Source organism: Equus przewalskii, chromosome X (assembly GCF_037783145.1).
Source record: "Equus przewalskii isolate Varuska chromosome X, EquPr2, whole genome shotgun sequence".
Classification (NCBI taxonomy): Eukaryota; Metazoa; Chordata; class Mammalia; order Perissodactyla; family Equidae; genus Equus; species Equus przewalskii.
The window spans coordinates 88,423,872-88,446,803 of NC_091863.1; the positions used below are offsets into that span (position 1 = coordinate 88,423,872).

Below are 22,932 nucleotides of genomic sequence, written 5' to 3' on the forward strand. Positions count from 1 at the left end.
CACTTCACCTTTCTGAGTCTCAGTTTGTCCACGGTAACAGAGGTGATAATTTCTGACTCTTTGCACACCACAGGAGGTCAGCTGAGCTCACAGCTGGGAAGGCACTTTGGACAAAAGAATGTAGAGTATTGTCTCAACAGGCAGAGAAGCGGCACCTTTCACCAAACCGGGTAGATTAGCTTCCTGCTTTAAGATTCAAACATGACTTGATGAAAAGGCTGAGTCCCTAGAATCATAGAATATTAAAGCCAGCAGGTATCTTAGAAACCATTCTAGTCCAACCCCCTCATTTACCTGAATACACTGAAGCACAGAGAGAGGATTTTCCCCAAGGTCTCACTGAATGAAGTCTGGATTCTAGGCTCCCTTTTAACTGTGTGCTGTGAGGCTTTACTTAAAAAGCAAAGTTCATTTGCTCTCATTACTGTTTGGAGACAGGAAGCCTCTGGCCTGCGTCCCAGCAAGGAAACCATCAGGACATTTGTCTGAAGCTTTCTGAGTTTCTAAAATTCGACATGCCATTTCAGCTCAATTATTGCTTGCCTTTTACCTATGGGGACAACAATCTCCTAGTGTTTATTTAGTGCCTACCATGTTTACCACTCTGCCAGGTGCTGTGGGGGGTTTAGAAAAGATTAAGACCCATCACCTGCTGTCAAAGATCCGAATGTGGGAGACAGGACTAACAATGAGAGAACAATGGAAGGCAGCATGTGATTCAGAAGAAAATGAGTAGTGCAGGCAACAACTGCTATAGAAGTTCAGGGGCGGGAGAGAGCCCTGGGAGCTGGGGGTGGGGTTGGGGAGAGTGCAATTTCACGTGGGCTTTGAAGGATGGGTAGAATTGTTCACGCTGATGTGGAGGAGGGCCCTGAATTTGAGTGTTTGCACATGTGCAAGCATGCATGCACAGATGCAGAACTGGGTAACAAGAATGGGTAGCATTTATTGAGCATTTTCTATGCACCAGATACTATATTGTTCTACATAATTCAACTCATTTAAATGTGCATAATCCTAGGAATCAGATAATAGATAATCGATAGCCCTTCAATTAATAGTTGGAAATTGAGGCACAGACAGTTTGAGTAAGTTGCCCAAGGTGACACAGCAAGTAAAAGGCATAAATGGAATTAGAATTCAGGTCCTAAAAACACTTGGCTATGCTGTCTATGAAAAAGAGGAATTTGTGGCTCAGGTGAGGAAGCTGGCCTGGTTACAGTCATTAAAGACGGTCATTTTGCCAACAAATGGACCCTCTAGGCCAAAGTCCCAACTGAAGTTCAGCATGGAAACTGGAGGGATTAATGAAGCCATTTACTGAGCGCTATAACCTCATCCTGACTTCCTTGAAGATAGCAACTTGAGGTCTCCGGATGCTGCCTGTCATTACCAGGAACTCCACAGCTTTCTCTTTAATGTTCCCTGCTTATGTTGCAGAGGATTTAACAAAACACCTAAGGAGAATGAACGAGTGAGCCTCTGAATCAATTCTTGTTTGTTGTTGTTCTTTATTAATTAGCACTTAAAGAGCGTCAGGCCTATGGTAGATGCTGTACAAAGCTTGCAATTAGACAAGGCTATCTGGCTCTGAGGCTATATTTGTCAGGAAAACCAGACTTGGAAAGGATGGGAGGACAATGGCCTGATAATACAGTAGATTGTATTTTATGTTTTGAGCCTGGCTTGTAGCCAACACCCGAAAGTCTTTCCTAGGCAAGGTGCCTGTGTTTTTCTGGATATTCTCCTAATTCACTGTGAGTCTTCAACAAACATGAAACCAACATGAAGTAGATTTGGAGAACGTCCTTTTCTTGTTTCCTTGTCCCAAGAAAAGCAAATCACAGTCTATGGGTAGAAAGAAGCAGGGAAGAGGGGACCCTGTTTCAATCAGTCGCCTTTATCCAATTCTCGGGCACCTCCACACCCACTTTGTCCTGGCTGGCCTTTCAGTGGCAGGGCTCTTGGCCATGTGCAGCTCGGGAGGCAGCTGCTCCCCTGCCCAGAGTGAGGAGGGCGAGAGGTCAAGGGAAGCTGCTTTTCCTCCAGCTAGTCCGCGACGGATCGAAGGCGTGGCAGGAGAAGGGAGGGAGGGAGTGGCCGGGGTGAGTTTGAGGCCCGGGGTAAAGAGAGAAAGATACCAGAGCAAAGCAGGAACGGGAAGAACTGGGAAAAGGGAAATAGCCTCTGTCTAAGGCACTGAAGTGGGGAGTGGGACTGTAGCTAGAAATGTGAGAGAACATGCCTTCCTGGTCCTGCATGAGTCCACCGTTTCAGGGCAGAAAGGAGGAAACGCGAAGAGGAGGTCATTCCCAGCAAGCACCCCAAAGCAAAGCTTGCGCGGCTGCTCATCACTAGACAGGCTTATTCATTCCCACAGAACTTAGCGAGGGCCGCCTAAGCGCCTACTATGTGCCCGGTGTACAAAGAAACGCCCTAGAGAACCGGGTCAATCAAAAAGGCTTCACAGAGGAGGTGAATTCTGTATACGGTTGAGAAGGAAGGTGGATGTGCACGCGTGCAGGCTCGGAGTGCAGAATACGAGGCAGGCCAGAGAGGAGGGGAAGGAGGCGGAGATTGAGCCTCGAGGAGGGGGAGGGAGGAGGGAGAAGGGAGGGAGAGCCTTGGGGAGGGAGGGTGGGAGGTGTGAATGGTGGAAGGGGTGGGGGAAGTGAGGGAGGCTGAAGAGGGAAGGAGGCGAGGCGGGGTGGCCGTGGCCCAAGGGCGTCGGGGGGCGAGAGGCTGAGCCGGACGGGAGGAGGGAGTTGGCGACGGCGAGGGGGAGGAGAGAGGGAGGGGAAGAAGGAGGAAGCAAGCGCGGCGGCTGCAGGGGGAGGAAGACGGGGAGGAGGAGCCGTGCGCCGTGGCGGCTGCTGCGGCCGCCAGGGGAGCCGGGCGCGGGGCGCGGGGCGCGCGGGAGCCGAGCGGCCGCCCTAGCCGGGGCCGCGGGCCGCGCTGCCGGTGAGTGGAGCCCCGAGGGGCGCGGCGGCCCGTCCCCGGGGCCGGGCGGGAGGCGCGGGAAGATGCGGCGCCGGGGCGGAGGGAGGGCGCGGGCTGTAGCCCAGCCCCTGGCTGGCCCGGCCTCCCGCCCTCTCTCCCTCCCTCCCTCCCGGCTTCCTCCCTCCCCTGCCTGCGCGAGAGGGGCCGGTCCCGGGCGGGCCGCGGGCTGGGGGAGGTGCTGCCCGGAGGGCGGGCGTCTGGGGCCCGGGGGTGGAGCTGGGGGCTCGGGGGTGTACCTGGGGGCGGGAGGCTGGACCGGGACGGCTCTAAATTGGCTGGAGGGGCCCGTCGGTAGCGAAGTTCCTAGCTGGGGGCAAAGACGGCCACGCGGTTGCAGGAGTAAGAGATCCCCTGTGGCGAGTGCGCGAGACGCGGAGTCCGGCGTCCCGGTCATCCCCGTCGCCCCCCCCCCACCCCCCCGCACCTCCCCTCCCGCCTGCCCGGCCCCGCTAGGTCGTCTCCTGGCCTCTGCGTGTCCCCTCGCTCTCACCCTGGTTGCCCCCGGTTCGCTCCCGCGGCACTGCCGGGTCCGATCGGCCCTCGCCCTGACCCTCCCGGCCTCCGGCTTCCCCTGACCCCTGCTTGCTTCGCTCCTGCCCCTGTTCCCCTTTTCTTCCCTCGCTAGTTACCCCTCCCCGCTTCGTAATTCCCGATGCAATTGCCTCTTTGAGACCTTTTTTTTTTTCCTCTCCTTCCTTTTAGATTGGCCAACGGCTCGTTTCAACCCTGCCTCGTTGGTGGCCACTGGAGAAGCGCGGGGGGCTCCCCAGACAGCCGTGGGGACAAGTTAGAGCCAGCATTTTACCCCGGGCCTCGCGTGTAGCTTCCCCTGCCCTGCTCTAGGTGCCCCGGTGTCTGGAGGGGAGTGCGGGGGTGTGCCCTCGTACATGTCCCACCACCCGGGCAACCCTCTGGGGTCGTGTTCCATCTCGCTCTTGCTTCCTGCACGGTGGTCGAGGGGAACCACTTTGCATCATGTCCCGGTATAGCTACCAAAGTCTCCTGGACTGGCTCTATGGGGGCGTGGACCCCAGCTTTGCAGGCAATGGGGGCCCCGACTGTGCTGCCTTCCTTTCTTGGCAGCAGCGGCTGCTGGAAAGTGTGGTGGTCCTGACCCTGGCTCTGTTGGAGATCCTGGTGGCCCTGCGGCACATCCTGAGGCAGACGAAGGAGGACGGTAGGGGTGGCCGCCGTGGCTGCCAGCCAGAGCAGGTGACCCAGCGGCCAGAGGAAGGCAAGGAGAGCCTGAGCAAGAATCTGCTCTTAGTAGCCCTGTGCCTGACCTTCGGGGTGGAGGTGGGCTTTAAGTTCGCCACCAAGACCGTCATCTACCTGCTCAACCCCTGTCACCTGGTCACCATGATGCATGTGAGTGTGTTGACTTTTTCCTGGGCAGCCTCAGTGATAAGAGTCATTTGTGTGCTCAGGACACTTGGCAGTGTACAGCACCTTATCCCTGCGGGAAGTGGGAGCCTGAAAAATGATTTTGCAACGAATGGCTGTTTTTGTGTGGATTTCAGATTTGGCTTTCTTTCACCTTTGCACAATGTGTCAGCCCCACAGTGGAGTTGAGGAACACAGTACCGGAGCCCTAGGAACGACTGACACTCAGGCCGCCTGTTCCTCCCCTCCTAGCCCGGCCCCGCCTGGCCTTTCACAAGCAGGAAGTCCAACCCAGCCAGGTGCCCTTTCTGAATCACATCTGGGGACCATGGCCCAGCCCCCATGCCCCTGCTGCAGTTAATTTCCCAGAGGCCTGGTGACACTCTTTCTTGGAGATGGTCACTTAAAGTTCCTTGTCTCCTCTCCACCGTGGTACTTTGGGGAAATACTTTTATGGGTTTCTCTTAATGACTCTTTCCTTTGGGAGGTCTTGCTCTTAGGGTGAGCTCCGCCTTGGAGTGCTGGGGCGGTGGGGCAGCACCAAGCTCCCACTAAGTGCGCTCTGAGACAGGCCCCAGGCTGACTCATGAACTCTGGGCTGGTGATTTCTATCCGTGGTGAGAGGGTATTTATTTTTTGCAAGCCTCTCCATCTTACCACTCTTATTCTGTCTTCTGTGGTCATGGTCCAGGGGTGCTCAGAGAGCTAATTTCTTTATCTCCCATTAGTGGTGCTAAGAAAAACAAATAGCATTGAAAAGGAAAGTTGCCAGATACATAAAAATAATCTGGGTGAGGACCAAGAGTGAGATTGTCTTTCTGTACTCAGCCTGTGTGGAGAGATGTTCTAAAACTACAAATCATGGAGGAGGAGGAAGAGGAGAAAGGGAAAATCTTTTTTAGATTTCAGGCTGTGGAAAACCTGGTGTGTTTTATTCAGGGACGGTTTTGAAACCTATCATTAGCATCTTTATTTCTTTTATATTTGTAGAAGGTTATTCTCAGGAGACTTGTGACAACCCTGTGTGGGGCAGAAGGTTGAGATTATTATCTCCGTTTGATAGCCCGGGTGGGACCCAGGGAAGGGAGCTTGCTTGCTTGCAGCCAAAAGATGAATTAGCATCTGGGTTGGAAAACTAACCTGTCCTCTTTGAGGTTGCAGGCTGTCAGTGGAATGGCAGGGCAGTCTGTGGGGAGGCCGCGGCTGATCCGCATGGCACGCCTACTTGTGGCTTGGGTGCTTTCTAGCTCTATGTTCTAGGAACTGCTTTGATTGCAGGTTCCTGGCCTCAGTTTCCCAATCTGTAAAATTTGGTGAATGCCCTCAAGCCCCTTCCCATCTTGCAGATGTGGCAAAGAGGTGTGGATAGCTTTGGAATAATGAGGCTGTTCTTGACTGAGTGGTTGTAAGCATCTAGCAGGGCTGGAGTGGGCAGCATTTTTTTAAGAAAGGGCTTCTTGGGAAGTGATGCCATTCACAGAAAGCCCAGGGCTTTCCCAGCTAGACCTTCTGTGTAAATTTGAGCGTCTTTCATTTTTATGAATGGGCTTTTTTTTAAAGAGAGGAAACAACGCATTCAGCCGCCACGGTGCGAGGCTCTTGGGACAGGAGTGCTTTTTTTGGATGGCAGGTGGCGAGGGTCAGAGGGTGCCTCTTCTACAAAGAGGTGTTGAGGCCTCGGGCAACCACATATCTAGAAGGTCAACAAAGGACTAAATTCATCTTGACTGGGGCTGCTGCTCGTGTGATGATGTCAAACCTGGCAGCACCGTGGTTTTTAGTGGAAAGGCTTTTAGAGGCTTTTAGAAGACTCTGGAGACTTAGTTCTGGCTTTAAGTAGTTGTGTGACTTTGGCAAAAGTATTCTTCCTGGGCCTCAGTTTGCCCATCTGCAAAATGAGGCAGAGTTGCACTCCTAGCTCTTGACAGTCTATGTCCTGCGATTCTTTTCTCCATAAGCAGTGGCTGTGGCTGCAACAGAGCTGTTCTGTGAGTGCTTTTGGCCTCCTTTTGCGGAAAAATGGAGCTAGTTTCTTCTTGGCCGAGGTCAGGTAGCCTTGTTCATCTTTTCATCCTTGGTTGTATTTTGCTCCCTTTGTCTCCCCGGTAAAATAAACCTGAACAGGCCACCCTTGGGGACATGTGTAGATGATGATGGCATTTGGGGCTGGCTGCTGCAGAGAGATGGACGTTTGCGGGACTATGGGCTGATTCCTGTCACCTGGGCTTTTCTTTTGTCCAGCGGTTAGCTGTAACTTTGAAGCTATAGGGCGGGGGCGGAGAACGGAGTCATGCTGAGGAATTCTTGAGCCCGCCCAGGATTATGCTCCCTTGCCCTTTACTCCTAAGTCACTGCTTTGTGTCGTTTAAATAGTGACCTCTGGCTTACCAGGGTAGCCTTTGATGAATCCAACATCCTATACCCTACTTGCGGTTCTTCCTGGGCAGCAGGAATGTATGGATTTTTAAAGTTGGTGTGAGTCCTTCAAAAAACTTTAACAACAGATGATTAGAAACAATTTTCTGACTTGGTTGCAACAAAGACTAATGACAGTTAAGTATGGTTAATAATACCTTATGTTTATCTAGCACTTTACTGTTTATAAGGCACTTTCACATGCGTTATCTTATTTCTGGTTGTGATAGATTAGCGTGGCTCTGGAGAAAGAGATGTTGAAATATTTCCCATGACTGTATATCCCAAAGGGGAGACGTTGAGTACAAAGAAATGCTTTGGCAAGTGAATTAGCTGAACTAAGCTATATTATGGCAGTAAATTCTATGGAGTTCAGAGGTCCTGATAAGGAAGGGAAGATGTTAGCTGAAATGAAAGGGATAGCTTAGCAGAAACATTTCTGATATGTGTCTCTGAACAGAATGACTCAATTTTGGCTTCATAGAAAAACCCTGTTCCTCAGAGTCAGTGTCAATTTGTCTGTAACAAGGACAGTATTGCTCTAGGCCAGGAAATAGAAGAGTTGGAGGGAACTTGGTTCATCTCCCCATCTCCCGTTTTTCAGTCTATAAAATGTTTATTTCCAAGGCTTTGAAACATAGACCCTTATGATAGCCGTGCTGCCTTTGGGTGACTGCCAACTTTAGATGCATAAGGAAGGGCAGTTCTTGTGTCTGAGTTCTGTGCTTGATTAATATTCCTGCTGTCGGGTTTCTCTTTGGTCTCATCTGATTTCTCAAGGGCCCTGGGACTGTGGACTGATGGAAGCTTGTATGAGTGAAGCAGCATCTCCTCACATCATAGCTTAAGCCGGAGATGCTTGAGGGTTCTCAGGATTGGCAAGTACCAAGATTAACCCACCATCGTTAAACCCCTTGCTGAATATCAGTGGTGTTTACCAATTATACCAATAAGTATTTCTTCAAGCATGGCTAGTCCCCTTGAGCAAATTATTTTGGCAGGTATAGGTGACAGGCAATGAATTTACTGAATGCTTATGCTGTTTACCGAAAATCACCCAGCAGCAAGTTAGTGGCAGAGGTGGCTTTAAAACGAGCTGCTGCAGTGGGAATCTAGGCTTTAGCAGGAAGAGATTCTCATAGCTATATTTAAGTCCTAAAATCTACAGTTTCTCAGCAGAATGGTTAGAATTCCAGAGAATTTGACTGTATCTGTAAAGACTGGTGGTCTTAAATTAGTGGTCCTTTATCTCTCTAACGTCCAGTTATATTGTCTCTGTCTGAGGAACTCAACAAAAAGATCCCATTTTGGATGTCTTGTCCAACTGTTCAATTCCTGTTGGTTCTGTATGTGTCTGTCAACATCTCCTGGCTGGGCGCTGAACTCAGTGCGGCACAACATATGATGTTTAACCCTGGATGTCTGTGCGCCCAAGGCAGGCTGCATCCAGGCTGGCCGTTTGGCAAATAATAATTGATGCTATTGACCTTGGAGCCCCAATTCACTGGTTTTTAGCCAGTAATACTGAGTGAGCCCCATCCTTTTTTAAAGTTGCGATTGCTATTTGATTTTCTTTCTTCTTTGCAATACTGTATTAGAAGTCCGATTTCTACCAGATATGGCTTTCCTGCTTTTTGGTTCACTGTTTTTCTTACTTCCTCCTTCCTGAAAGTGTAGAATGGCACATATTCAAAACAGTTCTGAGCTTTTTGTGGCACCTTTTGGGACTAACTGAATATACACTGGTGTGTTCCATTGGCTCTGTGATGGATTTGTTTTAGAGAAAACCTGATGGATTGGAGAACTAGGGTTTTGGTACCCTCCCACCCCCACCGCCACACACACACTTGATTTCAGACCAGCCACATCTCCTCACCCCCATCTGTTGTCTGGAGCACTAATAATTGCTCCTGCTTGGAATTGACTTGGGTGGGTAATGGGTACAATGAGGGATCCAGCCATCTGCTGACAGCTTATCAGATGAACTGTGTCCTGTGTCATCAGTCCAGGGGGACACAAGGGGATGACGTTTATATGGGCCTCAGCAGTGAGGCATGACATTCCTTTTTAGTTTGTTTTATTCCCCCCCCCCAAGGAAATTTGCAGAGAATTTTTCCATCTTTCATTGTTACAGTCTTTTGGGGGCGTCCATTATAAAGAGAAGTGGTGTGGATTAAACAACCCACAGACAGCCCTGGGATTTAAAATTATGATGCTAGTTTTGCTCATGGCTTGCTGCAGGAACCTGAGCAAATTATTTAACCTTCTCCTGTCTCTGTCTACTCCAGGAAACGTACCAGATGGAAACAAAACATTTTAATCCTCTGAATAACTATGTGGTCACTTAAACAGAGAAGCTGGGCAAAGCTGTTCATAGCTGGCAGATGACCAATATATTTTTACCTCAGACTCAGAAACTGACAAACCTCAACTCCTTTTCACCTTTCTTGGTAGCTGTTAGAATCCATTCGTCATCATTTCTGTTGCTTTTCTCTGGATCCTTGCCCCTGCCTGTGTGCCTTTCTAATGCACAGCCTATAAAACTGGACGCTGTGACTCTTACCAGAGTCCAGCCCACACCCAGCGGAGAGGAAAGATTTACTTCTCAGCCTTTTCTTGCCATGCACCTGCTTATAGAACCCAGCATAGGGCTTGCTTTTAAGTAACAGTATGTTGCTGGCTCCTATTCAAGGGGCGACCCACAGGGTCCCTGGATTTTTGTCCCTTTGCCATAGATGTGCTGTCTTTGTGGGATTTGTCATGTGTTCCTCCCTTCTGTAGGTACTCCTCTTTGAAGATTCTCCTCTGTGAAACTTTCCAGATGACCCTGACCTGACTCCAGTTATTCCAGTCATTCTTGTTAGACCTTTTGTCCTCCTTTCCCAACCCTCTGAACACTCCTCAGACTATATGGTTCTTTGTGTGTGTGTGTGTGTGTGTGTGTGAGAGAGAGAGAGAGGAAGATTGGACCTGAGCTAACATCTGTGCCAATCTTCCTCTATTTTATGTGAGATGCTGCCACAGCATGGCTTGATGAGCAGTGCTAGGTCCACACAGGGGATCCGAACCAGCGAACCCCAGGCCACCCAAGTGGAGCGCATGAACTTAACCACTATGCCACCAGGCTGGCCCCACTATATGGCTCTTTAACATAAACTTTTGTACACATGCAGGTAATTTTGTAAGTGTTTGCTGGGTTGCTTGTTTTTGCATTTTGTTTAGTCTCCACCATTATCGTGAACACTTTTTTTTATGGAACAGAATAGTGTTTTTTTCTTTGTCATTCCCTGCAGAGTTTAATACAATACTGTACATGCACATTAATTGTTTAATGTGTACCTGGATAATGCTGACTGACTGACAGAGCTGAAATTTTTCTGCACTTTTTTCTTTTCCCTCTGGTGGCCCTGTCTGCATTCTCTTGAGGTCTCAAGGGCACAGTTCCTATGCCTCTTGTGCCCGTTAGGAGAATCTCCTGTCTGTTTTTTGAAATAGCCAGAGGAGAGAGGTGGTTTCAGCGCCAGCTCACACATCTTTTAGTTGAATTTCCATCACAAAGAGCTGGTTATTAGAACTGCAGCCCGCTCTCTGCCCAAAGTATCTGCTCGCTTTCATCCCAAGGAGGAAATGATGCTGTTGGATCTTGGTCTTAATCCCTTGGTAGACATGTGGACATGTACTTTCGTCTTTTCCTTCTTTAATATCCTATACATTTAAGAAAGTGTTATTAGGCTAGTGACTCACTTTCCACCTCTTTCTCCCCATCCGTATTTTTCAGTGGGTAGCTCATTGTCATCGTGCCTCATTGAAATACTCTCTGCAGGAAGAGCCAGGGTTCTCAGCTTATCCTGGTCTTTTGTATCTTTTTTTTTTTTTTACTTTATTTTCCCCCCAGCTTTATTGAGGTATATTTGACAAAGAAAATTGTAGATATTAAAGGGTACAACATGATGATTTGATAAATGTATACATTGTGAAAGGATTTTCCCAGTTGAGTTAATTAACACCTCCATGGTCTTTCATCTTTTGTTAAATTGAGAATATCTAGTCTTAGGTGCTTGTTTTCTGCCAGTAACTGGCTGAGTGGACATGAAGAGACTGGGTGTGAAGAGCAGTGATTCTTGAACTTTCTTTGTGAAAGATTCCCTTGGAAGCTTGTTATAATGCAAATGCCTGGCTCTCTACAAGGAGAGTCTGAGAAGGTGTAGGGCGAGGATGGGAATCTCTATTTATTACGAACTCTGGAATGTTGTGAGCCTTGGACCCCACTTTGAGAGATATTATCTGGTGGCTAAAGTATTAGATGGGAAGCTGGTTCAAATGCTCATCCTGACTGGCATGAATCTGGGTGGTCTGTGGGCAGGGCATTTAGTCTTCTGGCAGCACCTCGTGTTTCTGTAGGTGTTAAATAATGTGGCTGAAATTAGAGGTTGAGAGCCCTAAATTATTGTGAGGTGAATATTTAAGGTAGCTTTAGAGTTCCAGTGGCTTGTTTGGTAACTGGGAGTTCTGTCAATGGAGTATTTCAGCCAGGCCCCCTTCATCACCTTCCAGTCCTTCTACGTCCCTTCCCTTCCTTCCAGTCTCTAAGATTTTTGGTAACAAACAAGAGGAAATATTGACACATGGTTATTGCCCCCTAACTCTCTGTTTGCAGGACTCTTGTTTTAAATGCTCATGGGAATTTATCCATTCTTCCATTCATTCAGCAAACATTTATCAAATGCTTATTGTGTGTCAAACATTTTGCCAGGCGCTGGAGATTCTGAGACAAATAAGAAACATTCTTTGCCCTCATGTTGCTCACAGTTTAGATGAGACAGGCAAGAAAAGAGATCAACTAAATTACAATATACCGTTACAGTAACAGATTTGAACAAAGCACAGAGGACAGAGTGTCTTTTTTTTTTTCCTAGTGCTGCCCTCATGTTGCACACAGTTTAGATGAGACAGGCAATAAAAAGAGATCAACTAAATTACAATATAACATTACAGTAACAGATTTGAACAAAGCATAGAGGATAAAGTCTTTTTTTTTTCCTAGTGCAATTAAGGAAAGCTTCCTAGAGGAGGCAACATTTGAGCTGGCTCATGAAGGAGACACATTAGCGCCATGAGAGCACGGACCCTTGTTTGTCCTGTTTTCTGTTCTAGTGCCTCTTACAGGGCCTGGCTCATAGCAGGTGCTCAATAAACATGTATAACTGAATGACTAGGAGTTCGTTGGGTGTTGCAGGAAGGAAGGAAATATTAGGCATAGGAAACGATTTGTGAAAGGGCACACAGTTGCTTCCTCTTTCGCAGGAAAGCGGTTCAACTGTAACCTTGAGTTATTTGCATATTGCTATCTGGAAGATTTCTTCATATTTCTCCCCTTGCAAACCAACTAAAACTCTAGGAATGCTCTGTCATTTCTGGGCTGTTGATAAGACAACTGCAGTTGCTCACCAATCCTTGATAGGTGGCTTGTGAGATAGAGAATTGTGTTCTCTGTGCTGTCCCAAGGAGGGCCCACCCTGTCAAGGACAGACACACAGACCATTGATGAGAGTGAGCAGACATTAAATACAGGAAATGAGATAGCAGGCATCCCGCTATGACCACGAGAGGACTTTTAGTGGCTCATAGGATGGTTGCTGCCCTCACTAAGGTCCACAGCAGAACTGATGCAATGTGACCCTCTGCTTCTTTTTCCTGTTCCTTCTTCCCTGCTTCCAAGTCTCTCCACTGACCCAGCTATCCGAGCTTGCCTCCTTCTCAAATTCTCCAAGCTCCAGAACAATCCCGTCTGCAATTCAAAATGCCCATTTCAGCAGAGCAGGTGATATCCATAATGGAAGTAGGAAGAACTACTGTTCCATTTAAGAGGTTCATACTGAAGTGTGAATGGCTCATAGACTCATCTGGGCATGGGGGAGGGGATGAGTTTTATTTTATTTATTTTTTAATTTTTTTAAAGATTGGCACCTGAGCTGACATCTTTTGCCAATCTTCTTTTTGTTCCCTTCTCCCCAAAGCCCCCCAGTACATAGTTGTATATTCTAGTTGTAAGTGCTTCTGGTTGTGGCATGTGGGACGCCGCCTCCGCATGGCCTGATGAGCGGTGCTATGTCGGTGCCCAGGATCTGAACCAGTGAAAACCTGGGCCACCAAAGTGGAGCGTGAGAACTTAACCAATCAGCCACGGGGCCGCCCCTGGAGAATGAGTTTTTTTTTTTTTTAAAGATTTTTTATTTTTTCCTTTTTCTCCCCAAAGCCCCCTGGTACATAGTTGTGTATTCTTCGTTGTGGGTTCTTCTAGTTGTGGCATGTGGGACGCTGCCTCAGCGTGGTCCGATGAGCAGTGCCATGTCCGCGCCCAGGATTCGAACTAACGAAACACTGGGCCGCCTGCAGCGGAGCGCACGAACCTAAGCACTCGGCCACGGGGCCAGCCCCCCTGGAGAATGAGTTTTAAAAAGGGCCTTGTTATCCCAACTTGATCTCTAATTGGTGGGTGTGTCACAATGTTGTTGAGCAGGTGGCCTTTCCCATGTTCCTTGCCCAATTTTGGGCCTCTTTTCCACCTCCCCCACACGCCCAACCACAGAACTGGAGTTATCAGTGTCTTGCTTCCCTACTGGCTGACCCCCAGTGTAAGGCTCCCTCCAAGGTGCGTGGATACAGCAGTTCAATCCAAATGCCTGGGGATGAGTCCTCCTCTTCTTGGCACCAGCCCTCTCTGTTTACTCAGCTCTTTTCCAGGGAAAGAGCTACCAGCTCAACAGGGCATGGCTTGCACATCTGTCTGTGCGTGGTGTGTTTAGGAACTTGGACTTGTTGCCAGCCTGTGGTCCTGAAGGGGAGGGTAGGGGGATCCCTTGGTTGGCTCTGGTTTCTTTCTGCCTGAGGAAATGCCAGAGGGAGGAAGGGTAGGATGAGTCTTGTCCTGGGCTGGGTGGTTCTAAGGGAAGGGAATGGATGGCAGGAGCCAGGAGGTTAGAGACGATCGGCCTGTTGGCAGAAACAATCCAAGCTCTGCCCTGTGGGCAGGTGTTTCGGTGGGTAAAAGAGGGAGAAGCGAGATTATCTGGAGGAGAATGGAAGCATGAGCCCATTCTAATTGCATCCCGGTGCCTTCAATCTCCCTGTCTTCATCACACGTCAGCGATGGTATAAACTCAGGGTGTATTTTGCCTGTGAATTGAATCATCTGTGCCAATCGACCAGCTGTGTTTGCAGAAAGACTCTGACTGACTGTGCTCTGGCTGTTGCTAGCAAAGAGACATTTCATTCAGGTGCTGATTAAATAAGGCGCAGAGCCAGATTGCACATTAAGGTCCTTAACTATGGCTCTGGGAGCTCTGGGTAAACACTGTTAGATGCTCTGGACAGAGCGTGAGCAGAAGCTGCTGGATGTGAGGTGTTTTCTTCAGAAATCAAGTTGAGGGAACGGGAGTGAGGATACACTTGTAGAAAGAGTCGATCTTCTTTGCATAGATTAGTCAGATTGGAGTTGTTGGCATATACAGTACACGGAAGGGCCAGACAGGCTTCCTCACTGGCTTTTCCTTGCTAAATTCTCGCTGAGACACTGTAGGTTTGGATTGGGACACAGCAGGGAGCCTGATGAAGTAGGGCAGTTGAAATGCCTCCTTTTCCTAACGCAAGTTCAGCTTAATAGGTTAAGCTTTTGGATCATGTTTCCTGGGTTTGTATTTAAGCACCATCACCTCGTGACCTTAGCTATGTTACTTAACTGTTCTGAACCTCAGTTTCACTGACCTCGAAGATGGGAATCCTACTACTAGCTGCCTAATAGAGTTGTGGTGAAGATTAAATGAAATTATTTATTTTTAAGATTTTATTTTTCCTTTTTCTCCTAAAGCCCCCCGGTACATAGTTGTATATTTTAGTTGTGGGTCCTTCTAGATGTGGCATGTGGGACGCTGCCTCAGCATGGCCTGATGAGCGGTGCCATGTTTGCGCCCAGGATCTGAACCAGTGAAACCCCGGGCAGTTGAAGCAGAGTGTGCGAACTCAACCACTCGGCCACAGGGCCGGCCCCTAAACGAAATAATTTAAATCAAGCATTTAGCAGAAATTCTGGCTCATTGTGAGCACTGAATAAATGTTAGCAGTTTTTCCACAGTGGTGTTATTCCTGCTATATATCAAGGCAGCCGGGGCATACTGGGTAGGAGCACAGATTCTCGGATGGTAAAGGTCTGCGTTCAAATCCTCCCACTAGCTGTGTAGCCCTAGGCAGGTTACTTAACCTCTCTGAGCCTAGGTTTCCACATTTGTAAAACAATAACAATCATACCTACCCTGCACAGCTGTTGTGAGGATTAAATGAGAAAATGAGAAGTGACTGAGAAATGAGAAATGAGAAAAGACTAATGAAGCACTTAAGGTAGTACTGGCACATAGTAACCATTCAATAAATTTTAGCTGTGATGATGGTGATGCACTGACCATCATCATTATCATCATGGCGGCTGCTGCTGCAAGCTTGGGTGCCTACGTTGGGACAGGATGATAGGAATTAGATATAGGATGATAGCTTTAAGTATCTCACCCAAGAAAAGCTTCCCTGGCCTCTTTGTTTCATGCAGTGGGCAAAAAGATTGGTTCAGCGAAGTTGGCACCCATGTCATGTCTGTGGGGTAGGGTTCCCTGGCTGTTTGAGGCCTAAGGACAGCTTTGGGTAATTTGAAAGTTACCTCAAATCACCCAGTTCTTTCTGAAGAATTTGGAGGATTGGCTGTCCGTGGTAGGAAGCTTGGCTTTTAGGGACCTCTCACCTTCATTATCACTGCTCTTCATCAGTGGGCTGGCTCCAGGGTGCAAGCTATCTTGAGATTGGTAGCCTAGGAAACCAGTGAGCGCAGGACAGAAGTATGAAAGGAATGGTTTGGGGCTGGGCAGAGACAGGTGCGAGCGTTTAGTCTTCACTTTTCGCCACTAATTTCTTTTGAGTGAGGGGAGTGCAACTTTCTCAAGTGCCGCCCGTTATCAGGGTTAGATAATTATTGGAGGAGAAAGGGTAGCTCCCGGAGCTCCTAGGAGAAAGAGGTTTAAAGTAGACGAGTATCTTTGCTAAAGGAGCAGCACAGTGTGGTGGAAAATATGCCGCTTAGGGGAGTCGATTTTCATCGTGCCTTGCCTTACACATCAGCAATTGGGTAGAAAAAAAAATAGACACTTCTTCCTATATCTCTGGGATATGGGAAACCTCTCTCTTTTTCAAGACCCAGCTACACTCTCTTTTGGGGTTGACCTCCTCTGGGGCCTGAGCTGCCAGTCACTAGAGGAAGGCCTCCTTTAAGTGCAGCCTTCCAGGGACCAGGCCTGGGTCATGTGACTTCACAGCCTCGGGGTGGGGTTGCCCCCCCCACCAAGGCCATTGGAAAGCTTCCATGCATATTCCCAAGCATTGTTTGGAAGTCAGCAGTACCTTAGTCTTAGAGTTGAGAAATGAGAAGGCTAAGGTCATGTTTTCTGTAATAATAATCCCAGTTCCCTGGGACGTGCTGGCTTGGAGGGCATTTCTAAAACAAACAGCAACACTTAGAAATTAGCTGTGGAAGGTCACTCTTTCCAAGTCCTAGGGGGAGATTGTAACAAAGGGGCCTCTTCATATCACCACCTGTTCCTTGTCAATTTGCATTTGTTAAGAGTTTCCTTTTTTAAGTTCCAGGCACTTGAGTGTGCACGTGCCTGTCCAGCCCTTGATTCTCTCTGCAGGAATGGTGCTGAGGGTCATGTGCGTGAGGGCCTTGTTCCCTTCAGCACTTTTGCCCTTAGCTCCTGGGGCTGCCCTGCTGCTGGCTGCTGCTTCATGTGGGCATTTCTCCCTCCCCCCCCCCCCCCCCCCCCGAGCTCCCAGTCCTTGGAGGAATCTCAGGGCACCTGGAGGAAAAGAGCTGGTTTTACCTTTGATTTCTATTCCACCGCACAGCAGCTCCCTGGACCTTCCAGTTCAGCTCTCCTCAGAATAGCCCTGCAGCCAGCCCCAAGCCAAGGTCAGGTTTCCCTGCTTGTTTGTGGGCTTTCTGGCCAGTGAGCGAAGAGAATGGGTTGCCCCTCAGCCCTGTGGATGTCCTCCCAGGGGCTCTCAGGGGAGTGCTGTCTTGGACCTAGGAGGTAGGGGTGACCTTTAGGCTAAGGCTGCGTTAGATTTCTGGAATCAGAGGAATGTGAAGCCCGCCGCGTCACGGTGCCTCCTGACTGGCCGTGTTTGGCCATACCTCACAGCCGGTGCCGTGTTTGCTCAGATGGACACACGTGGAAACCAGGCTAGGATCATCTTCCCAAATCTCTGACTCCCTGCTTTGGGTCTGTTCTGAAAAACAATTTGCAAAGTACACTGTGGTCCGCACCAGTTGTTTTTTCATCCCCCTTTCCAAGGTCAGTTTGCAGTGAACTCAGGATTAATCCTGGCTCCTCCCACTTACATTTTCTCTTTATTTTCCTTTGGGGCTGGGTTCTCGCTTTCCAGTCATAACTATCCATCTACATTAAGGACAGTTGGTGCCACTGCTCATTTAGGGTCCCCCTCAGACCTTTTAAACACTGTAAACCTGGAACAAAGCTAGATATGCAAAAAATTGTCAAATTTAGGAGGAAGAGTTCACTATAATTTTTGATTATATGTGTACACTTGCTGAAAAATTAGGAGTAATAATTATACTTGTAACATTTTTGATCATGTTAATTATGCTCCAGGCACTGTGCTAAGTATACTGCCTGTATATTACCTAATTTGCAGCCTTCCACAAAGGTCATTTTTGTTTTATCTAATTCTTCTTTCCCTCGGTTCTAGTCGATTTTCCCTTTGGCAGACTATAGATACTGAAGAAAGTTTTCTAGCCGTACTTTCTCAGGTTTTTGAAATGCAGAATGATGTCAAGTCAGAGCTGAAAAAAACCCTCGGAGGTCCTCTAGTTCGCCACCTCCGTTGTGTTTTCAGATGGGCAAACAGACCCGGAAAGGTGAAGTGACTTGCCCAAAGTCACACAGCGAAATAGAAGCAGAGCCTGGTCTCCTGACTCCCAGTTCACTGTCTTTCTATACTACCGCACATGACCTCCTCCAGCCCTAACCATTCCAGCATAAAGCAGCTGGACTTTTATTCTTGCCCACTAGTAGAGAAACAAAAATCTTGAGTGTTTTGAGCATCGTTGTCTGTCGCAGCCTTGACAGTGAGGATCTCATGGCTGCAGGCCACCTCTCTACCTGACTGCTCTTTCAATGTGTTTTTCTCTCTGTTTCTTCTCTTCCACAGAGAAGCCTGGCCCCAGTGCCACCCTTGCTTGCTTCTTGGCCTGGGTAGGGGGTCCAGGGAGATGTGTGCTCACCAAATCTGTGTGTAGAGCCAGTGTGATCTGCCGCCAGCTCTTGGTGGTTTGGAAATGGGACCCATTCAGCTGGGGATCTGAGGTCATCACTTCTTTCCTCCAAGTGGAGACCTGCATCTGATCCTAGGGAAGCGTTGTATGAGGCTCCACAGCAAGAGACCCCTAACAGAACCCAGAGCATTTGTGTAGCAGAGGTGACAAAGGTCAAAGAGGCGAAAGGTCAAAATCTGCCAGCCCAGTGGGAGAGGTCCATTCATCTTGGTAAACAATGTGGAGTGGTAGAAAGAGCGCAGGATTAAGCATTAGCCAGACCTGGGTGTTGGTTGTAGGTTTCATCACTCACTGGTTGACAGAGCCTGGTAGTGTTAGCTAGTCACGTAGCCTCTCTGTGCCTGATCTTCTGTAATAAGACATAATAGAGCGGTAGTTAAGAGCGCAGGCTCTGGAGTCAGACTGGCCAGATTCAAATCCCAGCTCTGCTGCTTTCTAGCTGTGTGGCCTTGGGCAAATTAATTGACATCCCCAGGCTTGTTTTCCTACCTGTAAATTGGGGATAATAGTATCTACTTTCTGGCATTCTTGTGAGGATTAAATGCGTGGCTACATGTCAAGTATTTATTTTATTTTATTTTATTTTTTTTGATGAAGATTAGCCCTGAGCTAACATCTGCTGCCAATCTTCCTCTTTTTGCTTAGGAAGACTGGCCCTGAGCTACCATCCATACCCATCTTCCTCTGCTTTATTTATTTGTTTATTTTGAGGAGGATTAGCCCTGAGCTAACTACTGCCAGTCCTCCTCTTTTTTGCTTGGGAAGCCTGGCCCTGAGCTAACATCCGTGCCCATCTTCCTCTACTTTATACATGGGACACCTGCCACAGCATGGCTTGCCAAGTGGTGCCATGTCTGCACCTGGGATCCAAACCGGCGAAACCCGGACAGCTGAAGCGGAATGTGCGCACTTAACCACTGTGCCACCGGGCCGGCCCCATGTCAAATATTTAGAATATTGTCTGGTGCATAGCAAGTGCTTAATAAATATGAGTTATGGCTGTTAACATTTGTATGATAGGGATGATCTTTACCCATACCTCATAGGGTAAGCAGGAGAGAAATCAGGTATGTGAACATGGCTTGTAAACGGAAAACGCTATCTAAGTTGGACTATTCATCTGTTGAGGACCTTTTTTTTTTGGTGAGGAAGATAGTCCCTGAGCTAACATTTGTGCCAAGCTTCGTCTATTTTCTATGTGGGACACTGCCACAGCATGGCTTGATGAGTGGTGTCTATGTCCAGGCCTGGGATCTGAACCCATGAACCCTGGGCTGCCAAAGCAGAGTGCTCAAACTTAATCACTACGCCACCGGGCCGGTGCCTAATCATCTTTTGAGAGCACTAACATTCAAAGGTTTATTTGCCCATTGTTTCTAGGATCAGATATTAATGGATATTTCTTTGGTGATCTGGCAATAGGAAGAACAGTAGGTTTATATGTAGGGTTACATAAATGCTGGGGCTGTCAGGCAATGCATGTCCCGCGTTTTTCCTCCCAGTGTACTCAAGGGTACTTGAAAGCCATGAATCCCGAGTAAAGTGGTTGGGGGATCTGGAATGAAAAGCAGGCATTATGATGCTCTTCCCTCAATGCTCCTATCTTAGTTAATGTCACTGCAGTCTATCGAAGTGACCCAGGTTAAATCCCTTGAAATCTTGACACATTTCTGTTCCCCCCTCTTGCTCCCTTCCATCATCATAATCTCTGAGTCATTTTGATTCTGTCTTTCATTATCTCTTCCATCTGCTTTTTTATTCCTCTGCTGTAATTCATCTGGTTGTTTATCCTCTTCCTCCTCCACTTCTTCCTCCTCCTCATTATCATTATACGGCTTATTAGGGCAGCCTCCTGACTGATATTCCCTTCTCTAGTTATCTTCTTGCTTTGTCCATCCTTTACACTGCTGCAAGAATGATACAAGTAAAACACATGTTTGGTCATGCCATTCCCTTGCTTAAAAACCTTCAGTAACTCCCTATTGCCTTACACCTTATGCATATACCTTATGGTGCCCTGGGCCAGCTTTGCTAATCAATCATAGGCATGCCATCCCAACAAGTCTGCCTCTCGGTTCACAATCCCTTTTAGCATAGCATTTTAGGCAGCTACTATCAATCTGTTGGAGTTGGTACATAGACTAGGGCAGGCAAATACATAAACCCTTTAGACAAAACCTGAAGCTCTTATAAGATTCAGGATCTTCTCTGATCTTGGTCTTAACCTTTCTTTCCAGCCTTGTCCTCTAGCACATTCTTCCACATGTACACCATGCACTTCCTTGCTTCTCTTGAGTTTATAATTTGTTCATGCTGTACCTTCAGTCAGAAATATTCCTTTTTTTTCCTCTTCCTGTTGAGTTGCTAGTCCTCATTCAAGGCTCAGCCCAAACACTCCCTCTCGTGAAGCTTTCTTCAACCTTCATGCCAGATTTAGCCACTCTTGTCTATTTTAGCATGTCATTCCGCCTTGTATTAATTGTTTGTCTATCTTCCCCACTCCTTCGATTGTATGTTCCCTGAATGCAAGGTCTGTGTGTTTATTAGTGTTCTGTTCCCCACAGCATCCAGTGCATACTAGACTCCTCATTTTGAAAAAAAAATTGTCTAGTCCCGTCCCTTTGTTTTTCAGATGAAGAAACTGAGGCTTGTAGGAAAAGGTCATGAGTTCATTTTTGGATTTGTTGAGTTTCAGATGTTTGAGACATCGAGGCTGGAATGTCCATCAGGCAGTTGAGATGCAGGTTACGGCTAGAAATATAGATTTAGGAGGCATTTGTTTAGAGAAGATAAAGGAGGAGAAGACGAGACTATTATGCAAGCTAGGGAAGAGAAAGAAGAAATTATTCTGTAGAGTGCCTAGTTTTGAGGGTAGAAAAAAACTCAGTGAAGCAATCATCCAGGAAGTGCAAGGAGACCCAAGAGAGGAAGAAGCGTCAGGAAGCAGGAGCAGGTCCTCCATGTCATGTGATGCAAAGAGGTTGAGACTAAGGAGGACTTGAGAAAAGGCAATTGGAATTGGTGAGTACAGGCTGGTCCCGTGGCCAGCCCTCCACCCGCTTCGGAATAGTTGCCCTTGAAATGTTCCTGTGTGCAGAGTTGTGTGCAAGGACATTTATGGCGTCTGTTTTGATAAACAGAGAATGTTGGGCAGCAGCCCACCGGGAGCAGAATGGTGAATCTGGCCGGTGGAATACTGTGCAGCATTTAAGAGAGGCTAATCTCTGTGTTCAATTTGAAAGGTGTTCACAATATATTGTTAAAATTTAAAAAGCAAGTTGCAGAACAATATGTATGATAGAAACCTATTTTTCTAAGAAAACAAACTCTTTTATATGTGCATGTTTAGGAGCACATTGTAAATGTCTAGAAGAAGTATATCAAATAGTGGTTATTCCTGAGTGATTAGGGGAAGGGGGCACTCTCACTTTTTACTTAACACATTTCTGTATTGTTTGAATTTTGTGTAAGTACACATTTCTTTAATAATTAAGAAAAAATACTGTTTAAATGAAAGAAAGGAGATGATTGGCAGCCTGAGAGAACAGTTTCAGTAGAAGAGAGTCAGTGGGTGAAGGAAGCCAACTCACGAGAGAAGATTTGGCAACTGAGACGACGTCATGTGTTTGGGATGCTGTGCCTGTGTGGCTGGTGGAGGTGAGGCAGGGGGCTTGGAGAGACTACTGCGGGAATGAGGCAGCTGCCCCATGGCCAAGAGGTTCTGTTGAAAGGGGAGGGATAAGTAGAGGAATAGTGACGTGGACAAGAGGCAAGCAGAGGCAGATTAAGAAGGAATTAAAAAAGCAAACCAGTGTGTGTGTGTTTGTGTGTGTGTGTAGGGGGGTGGGAGAGAGGGTGGAAGGGGAGAGACTGGCTGAGTGCTGAGCTACAGAGGCAGTGGAGAGCACTCATAGATCTCCACTGTAAACATCAGTGTAGGCAGGGAGTAGGGCAGATAAGAAGGGACAAATTAATAGTCAATTTTGACAACAACAAACAAACAGAGAGACATACAGAACAGACTGGTGGTTACCAGAGGGGAAGCAGGGAGGGGAGAAGGCCAAACAGGCAAAAGGGCACATATGTATGGTGACGGATGGCAATTAGACTTTGGGTGGTGAACACAATGTGGTCTATACAGAAATCAAAATGTAATGACATACACCTGAAATTTATATAATGTTATAAACCAATGTGACCTCAATAATAAATAAATTAAAAAATAATATCAATTTTTTTCTTTGAGGAAGATCAGCCCTGAGCTAACTACTGCCAGTCCTCCTCTTTTTGCTGAGGAAGACTGGCCCTGAGCTAACATCCATGCCCATCTTCCTCTACTTTATACATGGGTCGCCTACCACAGCATGGCTTTTGCCAAGTGGTAGCATGTCCGCACCTGGGATCCGAACTGGTGAACCCCAGGCTGCCGAGAAGTGGAACGTGCGAACTTAACCTCTGCGCCACCAGGCTGGCCCCAATACATATCAATTTTAAGGGTAGAGAAGCTTCTCAAAAAGGCTGAGGTCTCAGGCCAGTTAAGCATCCAATAAATAGAATGGTTGGGGCATAGCTAATGGCCTTCTCTAACTGAGGGTTAAGAAAGCCCCTTTTCGTTGAAGTTTTAGTTGCCAAAAATGTTTTGGCAGTGGCAGAGTTATCTTAATGGCTCAGAGAATAGTCTGATGAGTGACCAAAATGAAATTTCTATGGCTCTTGCAGGCCTCCCAGTTATTTGCTGGATT

General features: G+C 47.6%; 1 protein-coding gene across 5 annotated transcripts in view; it reads left to right on the forward strand.

Annotated features, from left to right (window-relative positions):
* Positions 1 to 2,820: 2,820 nt before the first annotated feature.
* TMEM164 (transmembrane protein 164) overlaps positions 2,821 to 22,932 on the forward strand; it is a 256,816-nt gene continuing 236,704 nt past the window's right edge. For 2 of the 5 annotated variants that reach the window (XM_070603868.1, XM_070603865.1), the window contains exons 1-2: positions 3,178 to 3,339; positions 3,703 to 4,368. In XM_070603868.1, coding sequence (XP_070459969.1) covers positions 3,976 to 4,368 — 393 coding nt within the window. In that variant the 5' untranslated portion in view covers positions 3,178 to 3,339; positions 3,703 to 3,975. Of the gene's footprint in view, positions 2,962 to 3,163; positions 3,340 to 3,702; positions 4,369 to 22,932 lie in introns of those variants that run through there. The other 3 variants (XM_070603867.1, XM_070603866.1, XM_070603869.1) reach the window with 3 other exon arrangements.